Here is a 26,944-nt window from a genome sequence, read left to right as displayed (position 1 = left end):
AAAAGTATTTATTATTACACTGTTTGGCGCTCAGCAAGTTGAGCTCATGAGTTTATGAACATCCTCTCCTTTTGGGCTCACATCCCTATCTGCCGCTCGCTCGGTGAGCCGCCTGTGGCAAGTCGTTTTAGTGTCCTGTGTTTTGTTAGTAATACAAACGACACGATATGAGTTAATCTTCTACGCAAATTAACGAGACGTAATCAAGCGGTGTTAAAAAGGGAAATGCTTTTAAGATAGATTCTAATAAAGGCTTTGGAGCGGATAGTAAGAGCAGTTACGAGTGATAGGCAATAAAATCGGACAATTTAATAGCTGTTGTTGAGTCTAGCGTTTAGAGCCAATCTAATGAATAATTATTGAATGGCAATCGGAAACGAGTAGTCGATCACACTTAACAGAAATTGATTAAGTTAAATTATGGAGCGTGTCAATACGGCGTCAAGCCGTCCAACTAGAAATATAAATAAATAAATAAATTATGGAGCGTTTTGAAGTGAGCCTCATAATTGATTTTATAATTGTTGTAATCGATGGTGATAATCTTCCTAACCAATATAGTTACCATATGAGAAACCAAAGTGTTGTGCTGATCAAGCGAACTTATTGAGATAGATGTATAGCGATGTTAGTTGGGGTTGTCCGATGGCCGAGGCGATAACGGTCGGTCTTCTCACGGCAGGACTGTGGTTAAAACCTCATGCAGGCCATCTCCCCGTACTCAGGACTGATTATTTTGCTACGGGTAAAATTAAGTGAAAGCCAGGAATGGCTGGCCGAGGCCTTTTAAGGTTGTAGTGCCAAGGAAGAAGAAGATGATAAGTATTGTATCATAAACTTTCTGTTAACAAAAACAAAGCTCGAAATATGTACTGATTTACCATGGATTCACAATCGCACCTAGAAAACTAGAATAACTCCAGAAGGTTATAAAAATAAAGCTGCTAAACTATAACTATAACTATAATACTATAATATATATAATACTTATAATATACTATATATAAACTATAACTTCTTGTGCTAAATTTTTCTAGACCCTACGCCCAAGATCTTTTCTGCTCAAATATTCCCAACCATTTGCCGGGCCTTCAGCCTCCAGCCCAGTTAATTCGAATTTTAGCTAGATTTGTTCGAAACAGAAATCATGTTTGTCGATTCTGGCGATCCTGAAGATAAGTTGGCCCTAATTGTCTTGGCTGTAGTATGCTTGGATACAAGGCGCAATATTAAGGGTTACTGGTTTATTTGAATCGGATATCAGTTCGTCCAGCATTGGGAATATTATTTCCACAAGCACCATCAGCCACTCATTGTGAGTGATTGACCTTAGGAAGACTACATCTTATATATGGACGACAAATTTTCTATAACAATGTTCTTATGATCAAGGATATTCTTCGCCACTCAGGCATGACCCTATGACCCTTACATCAAAGATTCATTACGACAAAGCCACCAGACGTTAAACCCATGCTTTACCTTGTCAGTTCAGGGTGCATTTTACGGTCAATTGAAGCTGTTCCGGAACTGTTCACTTTTACGTTTTTTTCATCTCTAGTCTATGCACGAATTTAAGAAGATAGAGCCAAACTCGAAGCAGATGGTATTGGTTGTCAAGAAAAAATGCTTATTAACTTCTCCTTTATTCTATAATTGGAGTCACTAGACTGCTAAGCTTATAGCTGCTTCACACAGCAGGACCGGGTATCAAATCCCATCCAGACCCCTTCCCCTTACACAAGACTGAATATCAACCTACGGGTTAAATCAAGTCACAGGAAACCAGGAACGGCAGGCCGAGACTTTTCAAGATTGTAGTTCCATACATACACGAATACGAACACGGAAGCATACAAAAATAAACGTTCAGGTGCCTAACCAAGCATAAGCGTAGAAAACCTATAAAATGTCTTTCTATACTAAAGACTGAATTTGTGGCTATTACTTTAAACAATGAATTTCATTTTTTTCATTAATTTTAGATTAGCTGTTTGCAGTAATCATCCCACCGTTGACACGTATATTTACTAAGTATTTTCTACTTATGCGATTAGACACAACTCAACATATTCAATGACGTCTATCAAACTTCATTCAGCCGCTGTGTGCTAAACAAAACTCTGAGCTATATTCCCCGTCTGCACATATTTCCCTACTCCTGCTGCCGGGCAAGAAAAACGATCAGCAAAAGGTCACACCGGTTGATGCCGACGACCGAGAACTTTTCGTGCGTAAACAGTTTACCAGTGCGCGGAGGCGCCATTAATGGCGCTCTGCGCTGAAGGACAAAAGGTGTTCTCACTTCTAAACCACCGAGCGCTAGCCACACTGTATGGGACGCCGGGTGCATCCCCTAAACCACAGCAAGCACGCGGTTTAGCATCGTGCAACGCACCTGAATCGATGTTACCCATCCTTTTTGTTTTTGGCGACCGCTTGGCTACGAAGCAAACGGTGCTGACGGTTGCTTTCTGCGTTGAGGATTTCAAAAACAAAAAAGTATGCACCCCAAAGAACACATTTCTCACCGAAAATGCGAGCAAGGCTTTTGTTTCCCTGTTTAAGCCCGGGGCGTGCGTTGAGCGGTTCAACCGCGCCGGAAGACAACACTCGCGCGGTACTCGAATTTCATTCCGTTCTGCTGCATTCCTTTCTGCGTTCGTGGCTGATGCCGTTCTTAGAAATAGAATGCGCTGCTGTCGACTGGGGCGTTTGTTGCAGCACGGGAGGTGGGGAAAAAACGGATGACAAAACATTCTGAACTGCATTCGGGCAGAGCTGTGGGTCGGTTGGTTGGACGGTCGACGTCCTAATCACGCGAATGGTGGTGCAGTTTTTGGGCAGTCGTCAGCACCCGATGCTGGTGTTTTTGTTGCCACCTAGACACACCAGCGTGCTGGGAAGCGGTTGCAACCCTGTCTGTGTGTGGTCTTGATTATTGTTTGTTTATAGTTGCGCAATGAGGTTCTTCCTCTCTGGTTGTATTCAGAAACGGAAGAGAATTCCAATCGTAAAACTTTCACATCCAGGGTACTTTACCAGTATTCTTGGTTAATAATTTAAAATTAACCACAGAAAGAACATGCAACCCGATCCTCGTCCGACACTGGTTGCTCTCATTAAACCTTTCAAAAAATATTTCAAAAAAACCGAGTGCAAACCACCACGCGAGCTGCCCTTGATTCGCACCACGCTGAGAAGTGCACATTTATGCTGCAGCATGCACTTTTACCCAGGTGTTTCCCTTCTCCGTGTCGAGGACCAACGAGTGACAACGACGCTGATGATGTAGATGAATGTGCTGCTGCTGACCACAAGCAATGATCCACCGACGTTGCCGCGCCTTTGCGTACCCGTAACCCCGCTCGCTTTCGCGCTTCCGGTTTTGTCGCAAGGAAATTTCAAGCACTGAATGGCCGTGACGTGTCAACACGACGACGACGACGACACTGGTAAGTAGCATCGAATGGGTTTGTACACATAACCCAAGGGAGAAAGTACATGCTCGACATACACGAATCATGTTCACACACTTGCCCGCGGAAATGTCCTCCCCGTGTGGCACTTTTTACTGCCGAAGCCGAAAGAATGCAAATGAGAATAAATGGGTGCAAGTTTTGTGTCAACTGGCGCGGGAGTGAACCGAATCTTGACACTTCATTCCATCGTGGTACATTCCGGGCATCCAAGGGTACCTGCCGGCGTACGGGTGTTGTATTTGCTGCGAATGGCCGGCTGTCTGGGCCCTGTGCGAAATAACACCTTTCCACACAACGATCGAACGGAACGACGGGCGGAACGCGTGAAACGGAGATGGAGTTGCAATGTTTGCAAATTTCCGCGCAGCAGTCACAGCTGAAAGGAGGTACATGTACGCACCGCAACGGTCGCCTTTCAGAAGGGACTTTCTTTGCCCTTTCTATATGCGCTAGGTCAGGCATGTCAAATTTGAGACCTTACCCGTCAAATCCCATACGGGTCTCCCCGTCAAACCCATTTTATCTAATCATAGAGAATTTTTATGTCTAGATAAAATGCTTAAATATTTATAAAAATGTTTTAGGCCAGTACAGGTGCTTCTGAGTTTTTCTACAATATTCTGAGCCTGAATTCTTCAGTGCCTGCAGATAATGTTGATATCTCGTTCTGACAGCTAGTTTTTGGGGCCATATAATAAGTCCTATTGGCGGTTAAATAATTCCTCGACCTAGTAGGACTGTAAATTTAGGGACGAGAGACCTGCTGTCGAGCCGAGACTTCAAAATTTCTTGCACAACGGTCCCGTGGTTTCATGGCCGGGATAAGGCAAAGTAACAGGGAGGAAATGCCTTGGTATTTTGTTGTTGTTAAATCTCTGTTAATTTTTGTTGTTACTGAGAATAGTAATTCGGCAGTACTTGCGGTGTTGACAATACGGCGCTTGCGTTCATATTTAGAATACAAATAAAGTCTCTCGTAACCTTCACAACTTGGTAAGTTTTGATATGTGGAGGCTAGAGTCTGTATAGATCCAGGGTGGTCCGATGGCCGAGGCGATAAAGGACCGGGGTTCAAATCCCACCCAGACCGCCTCCCCGTACGCAAAGCTGACTTACTACGGGTTAAATAAAATAACAGAAAGCCAGAAACGGCAGTCCGAGACCTCTCGAGGTTGTAGTGCCAGGGAAGAAGATCACAAGCAATAACTACCATACAAAACGCCAGGATGATTAAGTGTTGGAGCAGTTGGAAAAAAGTCCCTTTTTTGATGAATTATTTTCTCATTTCTTAATGAACGGGAACAATTTAATATCAACAATTGGAAACAAGACCAGTCTACACGATGTCGACTGAGTGACTTTAGCATCCTCAGCAACTAAATATTTTGTTTGCATTTTCCTCCAGAGGCGTCAGAAATTGCAACTTCAACGTTTAAGATCACCGCCAACAAACAACAGATCGAGAGTTTTTCTGGTCTAATCTGGACTCCATGTATGTGAGCGTTATGAGCTTCCTAGAAGCCTGTATTAAACAGCTCAAAAAACAACCAATCGATACTTTGCATGAGCGGTTTCCGGTTATCCCGGATGATTGATGATACCAAGAGGTGATGTCAGCTGACCGTCAAGCACGTGCGATTTAACCTCGCTTGACTTTTTCTTATGGGATTCTACTTAGTCACGGGTCTGCGCACATTAGCCGCAAATTGCCGATGACCGATGAAAGTCGCCGTTACACAATGCATCAGTGAGATGCTGCTTGAAGAATGCTCCAGAATCATGAAAATATGGACTTCTCCGATACACTCCACCAAGAAAAGTCAGAAACAAAATTAAAATTAAATAATTCAATCCAATTTTTTCCACGAGACCTACTATTCAAAATGAGTTTGACAACGCTGTGCCTGTCCGAGACGATTCGACCGCACACTTGTGGTGCACACAAATGCATTGACTTTTTGCGGTTTGCATTGGTTGACTAAAACCCAGTCAGCCGTCTGCATTCCTTAGCACGTCCGATTTCCCAAACATTGCCACAAGCCGGCAGGGAACGGGAAAGTGTCAGCTGCATTTTGCTGCTGATTGAGGTATTTTTTAAATAAACAATCAGAACCGCAATACAAAGCGCTCATCATTTTTAAATGATGAATAGAATGACTAACACAAAAAGCGGGGTTAGCTGTTGTTCGTAGGATGCGTTTTTATGATTTAGATAGGGAAGTGAATATTCCTCTCATGAAAAATAATACGTTCGATGTGTAGGAACCTTAAAAATACAATAAAAGGTTTATGGGTGTATTGAAAATTCCAATTCAAGGAGAAAGTTCAAAGAAACTCTGTAAAAAACAAAAACTACGTTTAAAGAAGGGAGTAGCAACACACACAGAACACAGATTATCCGTCTGTCAGTACATCCTTGGAGAACCCATCTCCAAAACTCTAAACCAAACCAGAGAACTTGTTTAATTGAACAATATCTACATACCTGTCCTTGATTACGCTGGATTTCTCTTTCCACTGGATAAAATTTCGGATCTGCTTCGTCTTCGCTTCCGGGTCGGTTCACGCAAAAAAAAAAAATCCCCAGGATCCGGTAACCATTTTCGGCTTTTATTCACTTGAGTTGGGTCGACGAAGACGCTTTCCCATTGCCCGTAAATCAATTACAATCGATCATCGCATCTCTAAACGGGCTGATCCTTCTCGTCCCTTTCCTCGTCGTCGTCACCTTCGCTGCCAGCCGACCCGCCAGTCTCCATCGTCGCAGTGTCACCGGTTGCCACGGCCGGAAGTTGTTCCTCCCGGTCGTCCAACTTCATTTCCGGCCGCTCGGCTTTTGTCTCCTCGTTCGCGACGTTCGCTTCCTTCGCGGACGAGCCATCCTTTCCCTTATCAGCCGCAGCTTCGTCCGTTTCGAGGAACTCCTCCCAGTTACCGCGCCGCTTGTCGATGTCGGCATCAGTTTCGGCAATTCTGTGCGAATGGGTGTGTGAAAACGGAATTAATTTCGAATTCGAAACAGCGGGACCTTTTGTCTGTCACTTACCGATACTTTGTTCGCCCGTCCCAGATCGCGGCCGTTAGCTGCCGCTGACCGAAGTAACGCCCGTTCATCATCTGCACCACCAGGTCAGCCTCTTCCGGGTCGCCCATCGTCACCTGAGCCACCCCTTCCGGGTGCCGATCGTACAGCAGCACCCGACGGACGGTGCCACACTTGCCACACTCTTCGCGCAGATCGGTCTGGTACTCGAGCAGCAGATGCACCTCGCGATCGAACAGCGACGGTTCGAAGAGGTTCTTGATGATGACGATACGCTCGTGCTTGGAACGTTCGCCACGCATCTTTTCCGGGCGCCAGTCAAACAGCCTGCCGAGCAAGAGAGAGAGGAAGAATCGATTAGCATTTTTTCTGTACGGCAAGAAGCCAAAACAAAAGTAAAAGAATAGGAAAGAAGAGGAAAATCTCATTCCCCTCGGGCGGGGAAGCCAATCGATCGGTCAACCGTGAAATCGTTCTCGCTTTTGTGACTCGCCCGTAAACTCGTTAAACGTGTAGTGGCGGTCGTACGCCGCATCGTATGCCAAACTCGAGCCCGTCGTCTTCAAGTGGCGCCTCTCGCACTTGTTATTTGAAACCGTCTCAAAATCCACACGTTGCTAATCGCAACCAATTGAAATTGAACGGTGCGAAAAGACTGGGGCGAGCTCCGTTCGGTGAGGTTTGCCAATTTTCACGCTTCTTCAAACGAACGCGCGGGATTGGTAATGAAGTCTAAAAGGGAGCACATGATCATCACGATGAGGATGCTGATGAGGATATTGACTGTACCTCTTGCTGCGGTTGCTTCGCTTCAAAGCCAAAGAAAGAAAGTCCGTACGTGTGTATGAGTCATACACTTGAAACGTGTGCCATTGAGAGATACACTCAGATCTTCCCAGTTTCCATCTTTTGTTTACTTTCGGTGCCGCAAATGGAATGGGTTTTGATATTTGCAAACTCTCGCGTACCGATTTACGACTGGCGAGACTTTGGTCTGACTTTCCAAGTCCCAACACGCCGGAGGTTCGTTTGCAAAAGGGCGCATTTGTATCAAGACGCCGAGGGACTGATTCATCATGTGAGAGTAACGCACGCCGATTGCATTGCAAAAAAACGAGGCATTAATCCATTTTTAAGAAGCTGTTTGTGCAATTGGCGGACAAATGTTAATTTATTGCACAATTCCGACATGATGCGCCAGTCACGTACATGCCGTTAAAAATGGCAACCCGAATCGTTTGGCTAGCATTGTTGCTGATATAGCGCGATTGTGTGATTACTCACACTTTATTGGTACGCATTACAGTACAATGTAAGCGGTACTTCAGAACTTCAAGGGACCTCATTTGTGGAGTTCATTTGTTTGCTGTGAAAGAATGGCGGACATGACGCTTTACATGACAGCCCGCAATCGAATTCTCTAATAAGCAAGCTTAAAGTGGCCTCGAGGACATCGCCATCTTTAATAAGAGGTGATAAACACCAACCACCTTGAAGAGTTTTCGAGGGCCAGTGTCTGAGAAACTTCATTTCCGTTTGATGAAACTCGGAGCTGTTATCGATCCTCCGAAACGGTTCGGGCTAAAATTAACGCCCTGCCCGATTTGCTAACGAGCTGATGCCGCGCCATTTTGAAAATGAAACTACAAACTTTCGCTTTTAGAGTTTTTTTAATATCAAAGCGAAACACCGCAAACAATTAGCACGGCACGGTGGCTGGATTCGCTCTGCGTGATCAATCGCTCCAACTTCCAACCATCTGCAACCTGGATGCCGCCGCCGCTTGGGGTGCTAAATGAGAATGATCATAATTTATGCTAAACATGGTAAGCAGGCAAAATAATGACGTCTTCAGAACTCGAACCCCAAAAGATGCCCCTGGTAACTGGTACTTACGATTCCTGCATCTTCTTCAGCCGCTCCTTCTCCTTTTTGCGCATCTTTGGCTTCAGGGTTGGATTGTACTCGCCGCGCATTTGGAATTCGGCCTGCTGCACTTTGATCTTGTGGCCGCGCACCTCGTAGTTGTCGAGAATTTTGAGCGCCAAATCTACCGACTCGATCTGCAATTCGGAAGGCAAAAACATTGGGCAAACCATTAACGCTGATATTTATAGGCTGTTATTTAGCGGGAACTCGATTAGAGAAAGGTTGAATAATATTTAGGTATTAGGAAATCAATAATGAACAACATCCTACGCGCGTTGTTAGCCAAGCATTTAATGCTCACCAACGACTCGCCCTCATAATCAACATGCATAATGTCCCTTTTGGCAGTGTCAACAATCGGTTCGGTTACGAATGGGACGGCTTTCCCCACTATCAGATGACGTGCGTTGGATGTGCCCTCGTACACCACGAGGCCAATCTGAGCAAACACGGAAGAACTGTTTGCGCACGATCGCGTGTACCAATAACGAACGGACGGCCTCATCCCGCATATACAACAGATGCATCGTATGATGACCGGGCGAGCTGAGGTGCTAAATGCAGCGCAAATATTGATACTTTCATTCGGCCACGTGACACGCATGCCGAACTGCACGCTAGTGGCTTACGTTTTGCGCAAACATTCCCGTCCACCGGCACCCCGAACACTTATTTGTTCGAGTGCACCACTCGCGAGACTCAATTTGTCGATTGGAGATGGAAGCGTATTTTTTCCTTTTTTTATATATATCATTATGGTTTGGTTGCACTCGAACGTGCAACTGCATCTCGGAGCCGGGAAGACGGGTTGCCTTCCGTAGTTACGCAGTTTTGGTCCCTCCACGGCAGGAGCTGGTAGCAGCGGAATTGAAATCAATTTGTTACACACGACTCGCTTTAGTGAGCGGCGGTAAATAACGGACCGATGGAGAAGTCATCGGATACGGCTGTTAAGAGGGAACATACATTTACCCCAAGGGCTGTAGAGACCGATAGGAAAGTAAATACGTTGCGATGCTGGTACGGGTGTTGGGTTGGGTGCGAGCAGTGAAGACTCGCCCCAATAGAGTGCCGGTCGAGGTCGAGTGGTTTAGTGATGGAATCAATTTTTTAGATCGTAATGCTGCTGATGAAGATCAGGGTTTAGTGCAAATAATGCACCATGCAGTTTGGAGGTTAATTGTGATGAGCAGTAATAAAAATTAGAAAACGCTTATTAGCCGATAATTAAAAGCAGAAATGTGTAATTAGACAAGAAAAATGGTTTGTACCCGTTATAAAAGGCAAAGTAGATGGGCCAAATCCGTTTCACTCATCCAAAGAAATATTAACTTATGTTTTTCCTGGCTATCTATCTGAATATCCATCGCTCTTAAGTATCAAGCCTTTTATACATGATTGATTTGAAGCTGCATCGATCATACTGATCACTATTGATCGCTATTGATCCCTATCAACACAGTCGAGCATCAGTGTTTGAAGCTGCATACTATCTGTGCTTTTCATGGGCGAAGAACTTTGAGATATTCGACGGAGAACATCGAATAAGTTCTAGGTCCCAACTAGCCGACAGTCGCATGATAGAGATCGTGGTGGAAAACAAAGATCGTGATGACTCCAGCTACCCTGTGTAAGAGAATCAACCAGCGCCTCTATTGAAGAAGATCGTAGAAAAAATCCTCATTAATATCCAAACGATCAAACTTTCTTCGGCAGTGTCCAATAGAATTTGTGAAGCACAATCAGAATTCCTCATCCAATGTATTAGTTGTCAACTGCATAGAGACAACTGCTCGTCAATACCTCGAAAGTATGTCCTCTACTGGATGTATCTTTTAAATGTATACACACCCTACACTAAGGTTCCAGCTAACTATAGTAAGACAGTCCTGAGAGAAGCTGCCTGAGAGAACCTGCTAGAAGGTTTCGTAGTCTATCCTTCGTAGTCTAAAGCCTTCTAGAGTTCGTCGATTCCTCTAATGCTTACGTTATTACTCATCTTGATAATATAAAGTTAGACTTCAGGAAATTGCATAACTTCATCATAACTAACCGATCATTATATTTTAAAGAGCTCTTCGAAGATGAACCTCACGTGACAGAGCACAGATCCACGTGCCCCTTCCAACATCGAAAGTGTGTACACATCACGTCCGGGAAACATTGCCCTTATTTCGCGCTTCATTCGTGCCACCCATTTCCAAAGAAAACCCAATCCTCACGGTTATGATATGCCGAATTCTACCGTCCCGAAAACAACACCAACAAAAACCGGAGTAAACCAATCATCAAAACACAACCGCAGCAAACTATATCCGATTGGCAATCGATCACGTTGGTGGTAAAATCGAATCCAGCGGACAGAGAAGCACGCGTACCAGTTTCCGGATTGAGGGGAGAAAAAAAAAGCGCCAGCCATGTCAAACACACACCGTCTCTAATGACACCGTGCACATCCCAAAGCGTGCCCACCGCATCACTTTGGTGCATGAACACGCCGCGAGCGAGAGACGGTGTGCGTGATTTTAATAGAAATTGGCACCGGTTCAAATTCGGCATTTTGTGGCCGAGCCGGACGGACACTGAAAATCCAACCTCCCCAGCGGAACTCATGCGGCTAGAGGAAATGCAAACAAATCCCTGAGCCATATCATGTTTCAAATACTACACCAAGGCAACAACGAAAAAAAAAACAAAAATCAAATCTAAAAACCCGTGTCCAAAATCAGTGGCCTGTCGGTTTTAATAACAGCTGGTGATCGTTCTTGTTGCCGCTGCTGCGGACTATCAAGTGTATATACCAATTTGTGTTTGCCAAAGGTGTAAAGTGTACACGGTTCACTAATCGGACTATGACCACACCTTTGCTTGGCAAGGCGACAACAGAAAAAAATAATACTTCAACCTGCTCTTTCGCCGAGGTCTGCCGAGCGGGTTGGCAACATCTTCAAAGGAACCGGTTTCTTTTGGCTATCGGCTAAGTGCATTTTTTGAGATTGTTACTGATGCTTTAAGCCTCTTTTTTTACTCGTTTACCCAGGGTAGCCGAGGGTCACAAACGGGAGGGCAAAGAAATTAAAATGTTTTAAATGATGTTTTTCTTTCGTCTTTTCTTTACAAAAATCCGTTGGCCACCCGCCAACGAGTCGTCTGTAGCGAGCAGGATGAAGGTATAATGCGAAGCAAATGTGCGCAATTAACATCACATTTGTTCTAATTCCTCGAAAACCGCCCCAAAAGGCGGTCATCAACACAGCTCATTTAGTAGTTGTCAGCAGCAGCACTCCCAAGTTGGGCAGCTCATCTCCCAAAACACGGAGATGACCAACGGCCAACCACTACACCAGCGCTAAGTGACAAGTGACAAGATACTCTGGTACCCGGGTACGGCCGATGTCCGACCCAGCACGCGGTCAGCCATTACGAATTGATCATATTTAAATGCTATAAATCCTTCAATTAATCAATGGGTCAGACCCGACAGCCGGGCCGCGCGACTCAAGATGTCCGGCTACTGCAAGGGTTGCGTTACGCACGTTGAGGACGGAACACGGACACGGAACGAGATCAAATGTCGGTGGCGTCGAGCATAATTTTACCATCGGCAACAGAGCAACAGCACCACGTTCAAACCCGGCCCGAGTAGTTTCAAGGTTTGTCGGTCGGTTCTTGTCTGCTCCGCTCTTGGTGTTGGGTTTGGCTACATTTTCGGGCATGGGGAACGCCTTTCCACACGATGACTCTCGTGAAGCGAAGAAATGGAAGGTGATCGTGGCGGCCACAAAATCAAACGTCCGCCGACAGTGAGCCATCCGGGGGTGCCCAGAGCGAGTGAAGTGAATCGAAAAGTCAAACGCACGTTTTGATTGATCGTGTCAAATCATATGATATGATTGGCCTTCGCGCCGTGGGTTTTTTTTTGTTTTTTCGGCGGCGGTTCGAATCGGGAGAACACAAGCGGGCGTCGGTGCGTACCACCGGTGGTCATGGTCGTGGTGGTTTGAAATGGAAATGTATCCCCCTTCGAACTATTTCCTTTTTTGGGAGTTTTGAGGTCCACAATTACGCCTTTCTAAAATGGAGCTCGTAATTGCTGCGCTAGCGAACGATAGAGAGAGAGAGAGTGAGAGAAGGCACACAAAAAATGCACAAGTCACCGTGAAATGATCAGGGATGTCTTCAATTGAGGTTGGGAAAGAAATTGATTTAATCAAAACGGCATAAGGGAAAGGCACTTTTTAAGAAGAGAAAATTTGAAAATAACTAGAAAAGTTTCAAACAATACAAAAACCTATTCAAATTAAAATTGAATACAAAAACAAAAACATTAATCAATAGAAAATAAAAAGAAAAAAAGCGTAAAATAAAATAATAAGGTAAAATAAAAAAAAAACAAAAGAGCACTTTAAACACTCTATGAAAATTACTTGAAATGAAGAAAACCATGTAAAAAACTGAGAAAGAGAAACATTTAAATCAGTACATGAAAAGTATTCAAATGAAAACATTTTAAACGTAAAATAAAACAGAAACAAACATAAAATCTCAAAAATTTAAAAAAATAGCCAACAAATAGTACAAACAACTGCTCATTTTAAAATAAAACGTAAAAGAGAAAACATTAAACAAATGAATGAATAAGAGAAAAGTACAGAAATAAAATAAGAATTAGAAAAGAAAACTTCAACAAAATGAACAACAGAGCTTTTAACATAATATATAAAAATGACCAAAGAAGAATAAAAAAATAAAAAGGAAAAGAGAAAAGTTCAAAGCAAAGCAAAAGGAATAGCAGATCACTTAATTCAGTATATGAAAATTACTAGAAATAAAAAAATGAAAACAATTAAGGGTTTCGAAAAAAAACAATTGGAAGAATAGAGACAATTTCAAAATTCACCAAATTCAATAAAAAAAGAGCAGACGAGCAAAATGAAAAAAGGCATAAAATTACAGAAAATGAAAAAAAATTTAAACAAATAAACAATTATAATCAAACAAAAACAAAAATAAAATATAATAAAAAAGTAAAAAAATAGAAGTAGGCAAATGATTAAACAAATAGAATAAATAATTAAACAACATCGACCATCGTAATCGACTAAACGGGACGCATTAGCAAAGTACTCTTAGCTTACTTTTAATCTACCCACCTGCATGTGCTTCACTTCGAACGAAGAAAGCAGTCAATAAAATTGAAAGCCCGTCGGCTCGGCCCACGGTGGCCCTCATCCCAAACAGTAGCTCCCACGGAAGCTTCATATTTCTTTTCCACGCCCAACGCTAGCAACTGGCTTCGCAGTGTGTGTTCTGGGTGGCACGGTGGCTATGTTTAGCGTTCAAGGATCCGCCACACTCATTAAAGACCTACCTTTCATCACACTGGCTCCTGGGTGCACAATCAAGCAATCATGCAAATCATCATCAGACGGAGAGAGCTGACTTTCCTGCCGCCCTTTTTTCCGCGCCCCTCACCCACCACCCTCCAACACCCTCCCAAACTTCCCGTATGGTGGCGTGTATTATTCGCATATGCGCATTGAAAATTATTGTAATCAACAAACGGTGCGTTGTGATAGGGAACATGTGGAACCAGCGACACACACACACACACTTGCTGAGGACTCTTGTTTTCCACCTATTTCAGTCAGCCACCCATCGATCGATGCAGTCTAGGGGGGAGGAATGGGTGGGTGGGAAAGGTGGCGCGGATCGTGTGCCCTTCATCATAATGCGTGAACACATCATCACAGCCGGTGGTCTGGCGGCGGGCGTTTGTGTGTGTCATCGGTGGCCATGTTGTCACCCCGGTCATTTTGAAATTGCACCCCTCGAAACGCACCTGGTATGTGATCGAATTTTATTGCTCCCTTGCACTGCACTAAACGATTCGGCAATGCGTGCCGCCCTTATTGATGATGCAGCAGCCTGTTGTTAGCTGAGCTTCATATTCCGAGGAGGTCCAAAACACACACGTGGAGTCGCGAAATGAACGCAAAATATGGTATTGAAATTTAATTATCGACACTTTACCCATAATGATCCTTCTGCCCCGGGATGACGTGGACCGTTCGGTGCGGTTATGTTTTCCAACAATTTATGTCTGGTGTGACATGTCCGACGACCACACAGCCGGATGGCAGCTGACAACGGCTGACACGTGATCGTAAGCATTCGAAGCAATGGTGGTGTATGCATATTGTGAACAATAATATTATCCCAAAAAAGCGATTTTTCATCGCATTTTAAGCAACACTCCATAGGGGATGAGCGAAAAATAGACTCACCCCTAGGGCACTTCCATTGAGTGGCAAAACCCACGGAAAATGGTGTGTGCAAGATTTATTTGCTCTCGATTCCGTCTATCGTCCCTTGCCGGAGACAGAGAGCGCGCGAAAGTTAGATTAGTTAAGTAAATATTCATTCATCGTCACAAAACTCTCGCCATTAGCATGTATTTTTCATGACACGGCAGGAGGCACCGAATCACCACCACCAAACCCACCCCCGTCGTGTATGAAATATGTATAAAATACCAAATTTTTATGCCACTGCCATTTTTGTGCTCCGGTCCGATTTTTTCGCTTGCTGTTCCACTCACCAATTTTTCACTTCCGGACGCAGACGGTTTTGCCTGTGTTTCCAGTGGCAGAAGCCGAAAAAAAAGATAAAACTTTACACATGCTAGCTCTCCCGGCTTTAAGACCCTCGGAGGATATGCATACGGGTGAATCTGTTTGTTTGGAGCTGTGTTCTTTATGTGCTCACAAAACACCAACGCTCGTAAGCAAATTCCCTTCTGGTTGAAAACTGGTCGAAAAGTGTGTTAGGAAAATATTGCTTTAACGAAATTCTCCTCTGTTTGTGTCTTGCGTCTTTTTTTTTTTGTTTACGATCTAGAGAATCGTTGCAAACATTTCAGACTTGTGAGAATGGTCAATGGTGAGTGTGTGAGGATGTTTGTAGATTTTATTATAAATTATTAAAAAAAAAGTCCAGATAAAATTTTGATGATCGTGTAGCACTAAATTCAGTTCATCTACCAAGAAGAGGATGCGTATGGAATGGAAAATGTACAAAAATGTCCGTGAAAATGGATCAAATTTTAACTCGACTAAAGATCCTCACACTGTTCCTCACAGTCTCTGCGATACAAAATGGACAAAAAAAGGGTCAATTGTATGTATATAGTAGAGATACGAATTTCGAATTGATATCTACTCAGATCAGACTAAATCGTGTACCCAAGCTTGGATATGCGGTAGGGCAAGTTACCACGCTACACGACGAGGACGGGACGAAATAGGAGTTGGGTAGGAGAGCCTGTGATATCCCGACCGGAGTCTCGGATCCTAGCCCACTAACAGAGCGAAGTACTAAATTAATTTACAATATTTGCTCCTAGATGGCGCTTTCAATATTCAATATTCCAATCGAAAATTGTTAAAGAAGCTCATAAAACTAAAAATGACAGTAATGAAGTAAGAAAATAAACACACACAAAAAAACTCTATTACATTGTAGTAAATCTCGATTATATTATGGCAGTACTGTTTTGAGTCCCTGAATCTGAATAGCCAGCGAGTCTTCAAAATCGTTCTTCTTAAAAGCTTAGTTCTTACAACATTATCAACCTATTTACTGAATATTCGTTGGAAAAAAATTCGTTCGAAAGGAAAAATAATCAGAAAATATTTAACGATGAGCAGGTTTCGTGAGGGACATTTTTGATTCATGAATAAAGAGGAGTATTTTCGAGGAAGTACTACCAGTTACTCGAATTTCGTTCCATAAATTTAGAATCGAAACCATATTCCCTCGCTGCTGCTGCTGCTGATGGTAATCGAAGAAAAACAATGCTCCAACAACTCGAGCAGATCGAAATCAATTTCCATTTTCCTGCAAACATAAACGAGAATATGAAATTCAATTTCCAGCTCATCGGAAACGTTGCTCGTGTGTGCTCTTTTGTCTCACAAAACTCTGGGGGGAAAAATCATTTTCAATTCTGATCAGATCATCATCAGCCGAATATTGCCAGTAAACCGTTCTAATTCATCTGAATCCATTACAGAAACATTTAGGGACGGTGAAGCAAATCGGCTCTTACTCTGTAACGCCGAGTCTCGCGACCTATTGCTCTACGAGCGTCATGTTTATACAGGGAACGGATCGAACCTGAACGTGTGCTGCTGCTCCAAACACAAACAAAACACAACACGTGAGCCGCACCTTTTTTTATGTCGGATCAAGCTGACCACCACCGTAAACGGATCGATCCGTCAGGCCCCCTTTGGCTGGCTCGCTCACCCATATTTGTCAAAACGCAAACAACGCGCGATGCGCGGCACGGTACAGAATATGTCCGTTAGAAATCATAAATCATCTTCCGGAGTGAAGAGTTTCGTACTCCAACGAAAATCAAGAACGCACGCAAAATTATCACGCACCCCACCAGGTAGCGCAAACAGGTTGGAAAACTTCGTTCAGCCAGTGTCCGGACGAAGATTGGTTAATTATGATTTATCGTCTAAGCGTATCGAGGGAAAGACCCAAGCAGAGCGACGCCGAGGACGATCTGGACCGAAGGAAGCTTGCGTTTAATTCGAACGAAAATTATTCGCTTCAGGTAAAACGCATGAAACGAATTTTAAATCAGCTCACAATGTGTCTGTGTGTGTGTGCGTCCTTACATTTCCGATGCATTTCAAAATGCTCCCCATGGAAATGTAAATTAAATTGCAAATAGCACCATTTGCAACAGCAGTAGATAAGCATGCATAATAAAATAGTAATAAACTACAACGAAGATAAAAATTTGGGCCTGCTCTTTTGCAATCCACCACCGCGTAGAATTATCGGACATTATAGTGAACAGAAGAGCAAAGAAAAAAATACACCCCATTGGGCCCAGTTTTATCTTTTCATCTGGGCTTTGCGCATTCACACAAATAGTTGTGAAAAGTGTAGCCCCCGGCAGCGGCAAAAATATATGGACGCGATAAAGGAAGCGACATTACTGCAAAACTGTACGTGACGGAGAGATAGCCGGAATGTAAAGTGCAAATGCATTCGCAGCGAGCACAGCATTTTTGCACCACCCCCCCGGTGGATGTGACGATGGCAGCATCATATCGCGGCTCATTACGGCCAAATGCATACCTAATGAGCCGTGACACGATGTGGTTGTTTTTTCTCCGCTGAAATCTGCTCTGTCTGACTGCATTTGTGTTATTTTCAGCACGGAGAATCAGGGAATCCCATCGTTGGGGAGGATGTGTTATGGGATGATAAAAAAAAGTTCTAATGTACAGCATTTTTTAGAATATTATTTTTAATAACTGGACCTCATCTTTACAATGTTTTTCGATGCGTAAAACAAGTGTCTACATGTTTAAAACAATGTGCATTTTCTATACAACAAATCACCTAAGTTAGCTTAGTTAGGGTGGTGATTAAACTGACTTACGCAACCTCAACCAAGACCTACCTCAAGACATATCCGATCAAACCTAAACCGAATTCTAATCGAATCTTTATCGAATCTAAATCGAATCTAAATCGAATCTCATTCAGGTTCAGTTGCATCCCGGTGGAATCGAAGTTGAATCCCAATCGGATTCGGTTCGGATTTGTATCGAATTCGAATTCAATTCGAACCTGATCCGCATGGGATCCAAAAGGGATTCGGATCCGCATTGAATCCAAATCGGATTCGAAACCGTTATTAAGGATCTAATTCGATACGAACCATTCTAGGGATTGGATCTTCGAATCTTCTGAATCCCGATCGTCCCTTTGTAGTGAGGCCAGAGAGTAGATATGGGATTAGCTATTCTTTTCAACGAGTTGATTCATTCAAACTCCTTCACTGTTGGGATTTGAATCGTTTAACTACTCTTTTAAGAGTTGTTATAATAAAACTCACTCTGAGTGAGTTGTTGGCCGGTCTAACGATTCGAATCGCGCGACTTTTTGCGATTCGAACTTCAGAGAGTTTTATCAACTCGTTTGAGAGTCGTTGTAACGAGACTCACTGCGAGTAAGTTTCTAGCCGGCACAAAGATTCAAATCGCAGAGAAATCTTAACGAATTTATTTGCGGTTCGATCCGAGAAAATTTAAAACTCTAGCCGATTCGAAACTTGCGAAGTAAACAGGTTGACAAGTTTGTGTTCAGATCTGGCAAAATATTTAATTAAATATATGACTAATTTAATCAGAATAATAATCATATTTTTTAATTCTCTTTCCCCATTTCAGATCCCATCAACCAGACACCAGCTTTCCCGCTCGTTTCCTGTGGATGCGCGTGAAGGTGAGCAAGAAGTTTTATGACACAACAAAAAAACTTAACTCAGCGAAAATAAACTCCCAACCGGAAACATTAAACGTTGGACGTTTGCGCCAACATACAATTCACCAATCGGAAATCGATTCCATCCCCGAGCACGGGAGAGCACACAAGTGTTGCCGATCGGCGGTGCCATAAAAGTGGTAAAATATTGATCAATGATCGTGATGATGATAATGTGCCTATATGAAAATTAACTCCCCACCTTACCTTACCCTTCATACTCCTTTCCATCGTCTCCCCCCAAATATCGATAAATAAACTTCTAGAGGTGTTTTTTTGATTATGAAATAATTAAAAAAGCGCACCGTACCGTGCTGTTGGTGTACAGCGACAGATAATTAAACTTTAATACCGGAGCACAGGTTATAAAACACAGCTCCAGGAGATGGATTTTTTAAATGCAATTTCATGCAGCATGGATTCCTCTAGTGCAGAGTCTGCTTTGCTGAAGGTTATTTAAATTCAATTTTATTGCCAGCCGTACAGCTCGTTCCGTTCAGTGTGTTTTGGACTTTAATCCCAGCAGAAGCAGTGACAATAGGGGCCTCAGCCTGGGTTTGGAGTCCAAATGGGAATTGGGCGTTCGCAGTAAAAATGTGCGACTAAGTCCACCGATAATAATCATCATGCCATAGTCCACCAGCGATGGAAATGATTTTCACCTTGCACAAGGGAACGCAAACACCGCCCAAGCCTAAATAGATGGGCTCTTCTGTTCGTGCTTCACCGTGCGTCAGGTTTTCGGCCGATGATTTTTTTTTCTGTGCTCGGTGTTATTTTACCAGCAGGATAGCAGGGCAACAAAAAAGGCGGCATTAAAATGGCACCATAAAAAGCGCGAAACGAATCATTGGGCCTGACACCGAAAAGCGCAGCCCACTACTGCTGCTGCTGCTGCTATGAGTGATAAAAAATTTATAATCCCACAGAAGGGAGAAAAAACGGAACGGAATACAGCAAATCCCTGTGTGACTTCGACTTTGGGCCAGCGATTTGCACGGATGGCGTGTTTATAAATTTAAGAATTTAGATTTAGATATCAACAGCCGGGTGTCCCTACGCTGGCTGTCCGGAACGCATGATAGGAGCAGCCTGTCCGGGGGTTTTGTATCCATTTCCTGAGCAAAAAAAAACAGAAATCGGCACAATGTTTTCCCATTTGTACGTGATTGTGTGCTACACAGGGCACGCAATAATGGCTGTGTGATTACGATTTGTTATGGTACTTTGGAATGGAAATCAATGCCACCACAACTGTGGTGCCTCTTCCCATCGGTTAGCAATAATCACAACTGCGGCCGTTACATCGAATGCATAACATTTAGGGCTATAGCCGTCGTTTAGATGAGTTATCATCGAAACCGCAAGCGGAAACAGCAAGCTTCCATGTTCCAAGGAAACTATATTCTCCACAGCACACAACCGAAGGACCCAGGCAGTGCGACACCGACGACCGATCCCGATTATTAACCGGTTGATCATTTGTCATACACATGGGAAGGCACCACACTGCATCTTCAAGTCAGGAGCAATCAGAGCCATTTTTTTTTGTTTGCCCCCTCCGTCCTTGGTCAATAGGTCAATGCAGGTTTTCCTCATCCCACGCGTGGTGCAAGGCAAAGATACGCAATCTAAAAGGGATCAAACGCACACACAACCCGGGAGGGATGATGCTGCTGCTGCTGTGAGTGTAGGATTTTTTATGTCCTATCGTTGCTCGGCGGTACACGATGATCGATCGGATAATGATTAGGTGCATTTGAAAAGGGCAAGAGCATGGTGGAAAGGAAAAAAAAGGAAAACGCACCAGCATCAGATACACTCTACTCACACGGTAGCGTTGCGCTTCTTGTGTGCTGCGTAAGTTTTGTCCTTGAAAGCAGAGCTGGCTGGTAGAATAACGTCGTCTACGTCGATGATGATGATGACGGGGTGGGTAGAAAATTTATATGGTGAGCTAATGTTAGCAACCGGTGCTCTTGAAGAAGCTATATTTCAGAAACGATGAAAGACAAATGGCTTGTTTGCAGATGGTACGAGACGGTAACCTTACGGCGAAGAGGATTAGCATCGTAAACTCTCTTGCAGTTGTGAAGATAATGTTGTAAATCCTCTGGTAGGACGCTTGTTTTCCTATGCTGCATGTGTTGCACATACAGCTTATTGCAGGAAAATGTTTAAATAATCTTCACTTGTTGGAAGGTCGGATAGATTACATGTATATAAAAAAATCTAAAACAAGTGAAGATATTGTCATTCTCTAACGACTAAACTCTCATAACAAATTTCTCACACGAAATGGAAAAGAATAGTACGTATTATACTATGGCATTATATCTTATTATAACTTTATTCAGTATTTCAGTTCAATTGATACTAGAGCAGTAAGGTACATTTAATTTATCTTACTGCATTTATCAACAGTATAACTAATAGTAACATTATCGGCATAGTCTGGGCTGATCGAGTCAAAAGTCCGCAAATATTGCCACATTATTATTAAGAAAAATTACTTTAGCACTGAATATAACAAAAAGAATATTGTTGTGCTTTTTTTTAAAGAAAACCTTTGACCGTTAGAAGCAGTCGGAACATGTACTGCTGTTGCGATAAGCTGTTGAAATATGGCAACGGCCTGGCCGTATTGCTTCTTTCGTAATGTATTCTTTTTCTAAACAGTGCCATTCTTTTTCTTTTTCCTTGGCACTACAACCTCGAGAGGTCTTGGCATGCCATTTCAGATTTTCTTGCCATTTCAGATCAGAGCCACCAGGCCGCCGCAAATAAATAGCCATTCTATTCCTTAATTAAATGTCCTAAATGTTGATTTGAAAATAACCAACACAGCTTTATAGCAGTGAACACAGAAGTTTACATTTCTAGAGATTGTTGTTTATTCTTGACAATTATTAATATTTTTCGCTCTGAAAATCCTTCATTATTGATATTTTCCCTTTAAATATCCTTCAAAACTGCTAAAGAACTGTAAGCTAAATGTGTTGCAATTAATCGTTAAAAAATCAGTCAATTTTCACAACTAATTTTATATGAACAAACAGCAAACTGCTATTTGAGATGGCGGAGGATTGATTTTTTGAGTATAATAAGTTTTGATTTGGCTATGGTAAAACGAATGTTGAGTACATACTCTCGCCCAGATACAAGCTCTCAGAGCTCTCGAACGCGAATCGTTCAGACGTTTCGACAATTAGAAGTCTTTTTAGGCAGTTTTTCTCTAACAATAGAGTTTGTCAAAAGGTACGAGAGATAAGTAGAATGAGATCGGGAGCTGAGATAATCATCGTTATGATTAAAAATCTAGAGGAAACTAATTCAAAAATGCATATTTATCGATCAACATATTTAAATAAGAATATTTACAGCCATTTCGGTACTTAAATATGATGTACCCGTTTAGATCACATCATCCTCCACACGCGATGATAATCCCCCATCTGAAGCTCATCCTCCACCACCCTTAATTATTGATTTGCAATAAAATTTGTAAACAAATTACCCAATCAAAAGAAACATCCCGTCCGTCGATCGTGTTTGCATATCAAGTGTTCGAAACGATCGTGCCAAGCCCCAGGGCTTTTTTGGGGGGAGCACACACAAATCTAACGTTTCAAGTCTCAAATGTCGACCACCAGCAACGGTTTGGTGTGGTCGAGGAAGTGGGTAGAATCGTTGCAACCCCCACCCCAGTGACTGCATGCAGATGCGCATACAAATCAACCACCCAAACGCACGTCACCTTATGGCGCCACCACTCAAAGTGTACCATCGCATCGCACAGTTTATTTCGAACAGCATCCTGCGCTTAAGGGCATGTTATTAACATTAGCGACGGCTACTGTCGATCGTTCAATTCCCACCATCCGCTTGATAGGCTTGTTTGTGTGTGGCGATAGGTTTAAAATTCATTCATTGCAATAATTTTCACGCGCCACCCAACGTAGACAGCGGTTCTGATCTGGGGTATACCAGTGCACTTCATGTACGACGATGATGCAATAATGCACCACCACGCAGCGATTCGGATGCGCGATTCGTCATACGCGACCAGTCCGTTCTGCTTCATCCCCTGCACGGAGCTGTGTCTGTGTTCAGTGCCACAGCTTCCCACGCCCGATAAACCGCAGGCGTGCTAAATAAAGCAGCAGCACGCCATGCCACCTTTCCGATGCGCTAATTCGTTTTGGCAGCCGCTGAAATGGCTTTGGCAAACGTCTGCCAAACCGTACGCAAAACCTGTTTGATTCGATCGAACCCTACGAACGCCAAAACCAGACCCTCATGAAACCCAGAGCCGGAACGTGTGTGTGTCTGTTGTCGGTCGGCGAATTATGTCACAGTTCCGGACACCGGTACGCAAAGCATGGTGTAGGAAGGTGTCGAATACGAATGGTGCATCCCACCAGGGTCCGAAAAATTCCGCAGCACACAACAAAACCAGTGAAACGGAGTGAAGTGTCTATAGCACGCCCGGCAAAAATGCGTCACTTTTATAATGAGGCAGCTAATTTGATGCCATTCAGTTTTCGAACGTGAGTTTAGGCTCCTGACCCCAGAGGGAGCTTCGTTATTCGTGGAAGCGCACAAGAACCGAATGTCCGAGAAGATACATTTTTGATTCGGGATGATATTATCCAATAAATTGTCACGTTTTTAATTAAACCTTTCGATGCGATGGAACACCGGACACCGAATGCCGAATCGACTATGAAAACAATCAAACAAGCATTAAACGGTAGCTTTCACCCATAAAACAAGACACGCTCGCCGTTTCGAGAAGTTCGTACTTAAAAAGCGATTTTTTCCAATTTAATATTGCAATCTGCTGCCGTCGGTCGCCATCTTGTGCTTTGCAAATTAAAAGCTTGTTTTTTTTTCTTCTGACGTGAGGCACTTGCCCAAAATTGATTCCTCTTTTTATTACCTCCTAAAGCTTTAAGATGAGTGGCCGAACTGCGGACCTGCCGGAAGGCACTTATCATCAACGCCCGAGCCGACCGTTGAACCGGGCATGGGACTTGTGATTGTCATCATTTTTGACAGCGCACTAAACGGTCACATAACATAAATAAGATACGCCTATTAAACGCTTATCGAAATGCCAACTGCTCGCCGCGGCTGATGTCATCCTTTACGGTTAAGGGGATGACACCCTGGATGTTAGTCAGCCTGGTAAAAGGGCAACTGTGCCAACTCACCCCAAACTGACCTGTGCAATGTTAAACAGAATATTTAAATTTAAAGCGCGCGAAAAAAGAAACGAACAGCGAAATCAATTGCTCGCAGTGTCAATATTATGAACTGCCCCTTCTTTGAGCCAGGTGCATCTGACTCATCATCAATAAAATATCCATATTTTACACACACGCAAGTGCGGGTACTCTCGAAAGGAAAAATACAATCTGAATTTTAAACACGCTTCATACGCGTACTACTAATGAGCGTGATGGTCACTGGAGGGATGCGACTGGACCAGTCCTGTCATGCAACCGTGCAAACAAGCACCCTTGTTTGCATTAGCAGCAGTAGAATCGGGGATCGATTCCTAACCGCAGGACTCGTTACGCGGGCGTTTTAATTGCGTGCAGCTTTTTTCATCAATTAACACACCCACGGAACACTGGCGCGAACGTACGGGTTAAACACCCGCAAAAGCAAACATATCGAAACCAATTAATGCATAATGAATGCGATGCATATGGGTGTGTGGTGTGATGATGGTATTGTATGCAAATAAATGGTTTTTTTTCGTCTCTGTACATCCGAATTACTTGGTTGATTGATCCATTATTATGGAGGATTGCAATAGTGATTTATAAAAGTTATCTGGTCCATTGCATTTCACTATTAATTATAATGGCTGTAATTGTAGTAATAATTCTTATTACAGAGTCAATAAAGAGACCATTGACAAGGCTATTGGTCCGACATGACCAAATTCGTAGAACAAACTGTTCAAACAGAACAGTACAAATTGTCCTGCAATAGCAAGAATTGTGATGAAGGCTGAAGCGCTATAAGCATTGAGTGTACAGCATTACTGCGAACGCTTCCCAATAGATGTTTCTTCAGGGCGTTAAAGATCAACGACCTCTTTTTTTGGGAAGGCCCCTTGAGGGGTCTTGGTCTATCATTAATAGCTTCCTTAATTTAATTTACCCGGAAGGCAGTCACAGAAACACGATCCTGCCGTGGGAAGTTCATCACCGTTACCAGGATCAACCAACAGACCGCTCCAAAAAAATAAAAAAAATATTACGATAACCTCAGGCACACAAAGTCTTCAAGAAATCCCTAATATGTCTCTAAGTAGTTAGACAACAATCAAACATAACGGCTGAGCTCTGGTTTTGGTGGGACCAGCTAAATGTTATGTACCATGAGCTGTTCAAACCTATTCAGCTTTGTATCATCCATTATCCATTGTATCATCATTGTATGGAAGTGCGAGAGGAAATCGATATAAAAATTGGATAGAGACATTCGCGCACATCAAAAGTGAGGACTCTTATTTGCTTAAAAGGAACATTGTACATGAAAACATATGGAGGCGATAGCAGCGCCGTTCTTCACTCGGCACGATCGAGGATCAAATGCCATCCAGACCGCCTCTCCGTATGCAGCGAATATCTGCGGATATCTATACAGTATGCAGCACTGACTACTCACTGACTAGCTACAGTTAAATCAAGTTATAGTATGCCAGAAATAGCTCAGGTCAAGGTTGCAGTGCCAAAGGAAGTACAGGGAAACAAACTGAGTGATCTTACTCCACTTTGAGTATTCTCTGAGCGTTGTCATATTACAATACCACTATTTCCGATAGGTAACATCTATCCGTATATAAAAAGAGGACTTCTCTGCTTGTGAAGAAGTCAAAAATTGGATTTATATTTGGAATTAGTCGAAAGAAAAATAATTTTTTAAGTTAGTGAAAGTAGGATAGAAAATAAGAATTTGGATACGAAAAATTTATCTCTGTTGATTGATAAAGCCTAAGACTTTTATTTTAAGCCTAAAGGAGTAAAAAAAAAGTTTAAGATGTACATCGAATAAGACAATACAGGTACAACCACCAGCAGAATCTAACCATGATATTTTTCTTTACCTTTGTTTTGTCTGTTTAAGGATTAAACCTAGTATTTGTACATACCCAATTAGGCGCAACAATCTCCCTTTAGAGATTGATAGAAACGCACCGATACAATCTGTCCCTCGTTTTCTCGGGATTAAACACGTGATTAGGAAAATCCCTTTAACAATCCTACCGTCCCGTCTACCCAGCATCAACCATTGGGAAACCCTGTCGAACATTTGCCAAACATGGGAGAGGCTTACCCTTGGGCTACATGAGATCGCCCAACCACCAACAAAACCTGGCTAACCCCTTTTGCTACACACGCACGCACTAATAAGCAAACACGAATCTGTACAGACACTCGTGCCGTAGTGGATGGTCATATTGCCGATTCGAAAGCATTTTCAGAACCAATTCATCCCGACGGTTCGTACTGTTACCGGTAGGCCGCGCTAAGAAGACACCTTCACCATTCGTCCATAAACCGCAGCTCGCCGAACATAAACCTGAGGGAGCCGCCAGACAATTGGTGGATTCCGGAGGATTACAGCGGCTTAAAGCACCCGCTAACACACACACACACGCGCGGGCTCCGGAAACAAATCCCATCTCTTCCTGGATCTACCATCCCTTCCGGTTCCGCTTCCTTTCACCGGGATCCACTTTTGTTGTGAGCCACGGATAACACGGCTGTACACACACGAACAAAGACGCGCAATTATCGACGTCTCTTTTGCCCTCGCCGTCGCCCGGTGAAGATTCCCCGGCAAAAGGTTCGGAGGCATCCTTCTACAGCCCAAACGGACGAGCCGATTGCTTCCGTACCCCGGATGTACCGTGGCAGTGTGCGCTGCAGGATGAAACACTTCTCTGGAGGAGATTCCAATAAACTCAACCTTCCTCAATGGATAGCTCAAATCGAACGGCTTGTCAGCAAACGGGGAAAGGCCACTGTTCAACACATTCTACCAAGGACATGGGGGATCCCTGGAGATGGAGATTCCTCGACATGGACGAGCTGGTCCTCTAGCTGCCTGC

General features: G+C 43.3%; 2 protein-coding genes across 4 annotated transcripts in view; one reads left to right on the top strand and one right to left on the bottom strand.

Annotated features, from left to right (window-relative positions):
• The window catches only part of LOC118509478, a 113,109-nt gene that overhangs the window by 62,098 nt on the left and 24,067 nt on the right, over positions 1–26,944 (top strand). For all 3 annotated transcript variants that reach the window (XM_036050119.1, XM_036050120.1, XM_036050118.1), the window contains one exon: positions 18,717–18,771. The gene's annotated coding sequence lies outside the window, so the exon portion shown is untranslated. The remainder of the gene's footprint in view (positions 1–18,716; positions 18,772–26,944) is intronic.
• LOC118509477 (HIV Tat-specific factor 1 homolog) overlaps positions 6,072–26,944 on the bottom strand; it is a 56,914-nt gene continuing 36,041 nt past the window's right edge. The window contains exons 3-5 of the mRNA XM_036050117.1: positions 8,422–8,588; positions 6,529–6,852; positions 6,072–6,455 (exon numbers count right to left, since the gene is read on the bottom strand). Of these exons, the coding sequence (XP_035906010.1) occupies positions 6,167–6,455; positions 6,529–6,852; positions 8,422–8,588 (780 nt within the window). The 3' untranslated portion in view covers positions 6,072–6,166. The remainder of the gene's footprint in view (positions 6,456–6,528; positions 6,853–8,421; positions 8,589–26,944) is intronic.

This window comes from Anopheles stephensi, chromosome 3 (assembly GCF_013141755.1).
Source record: "Anopheles stephensi strain Indian chromosome 3, UCI_ANSTEP_V1.0, whole genome shotgun sequence".
Classification (NCBI taxonomy): Eukaryota; Metazoa; Arthropoda; class Insecta; order Diptera; family Culicidae; genus Anopheles; species Anopheles stephensi.
This window is presented reverse-complemented; position numbering and strand designations above follow the sequence as displayed.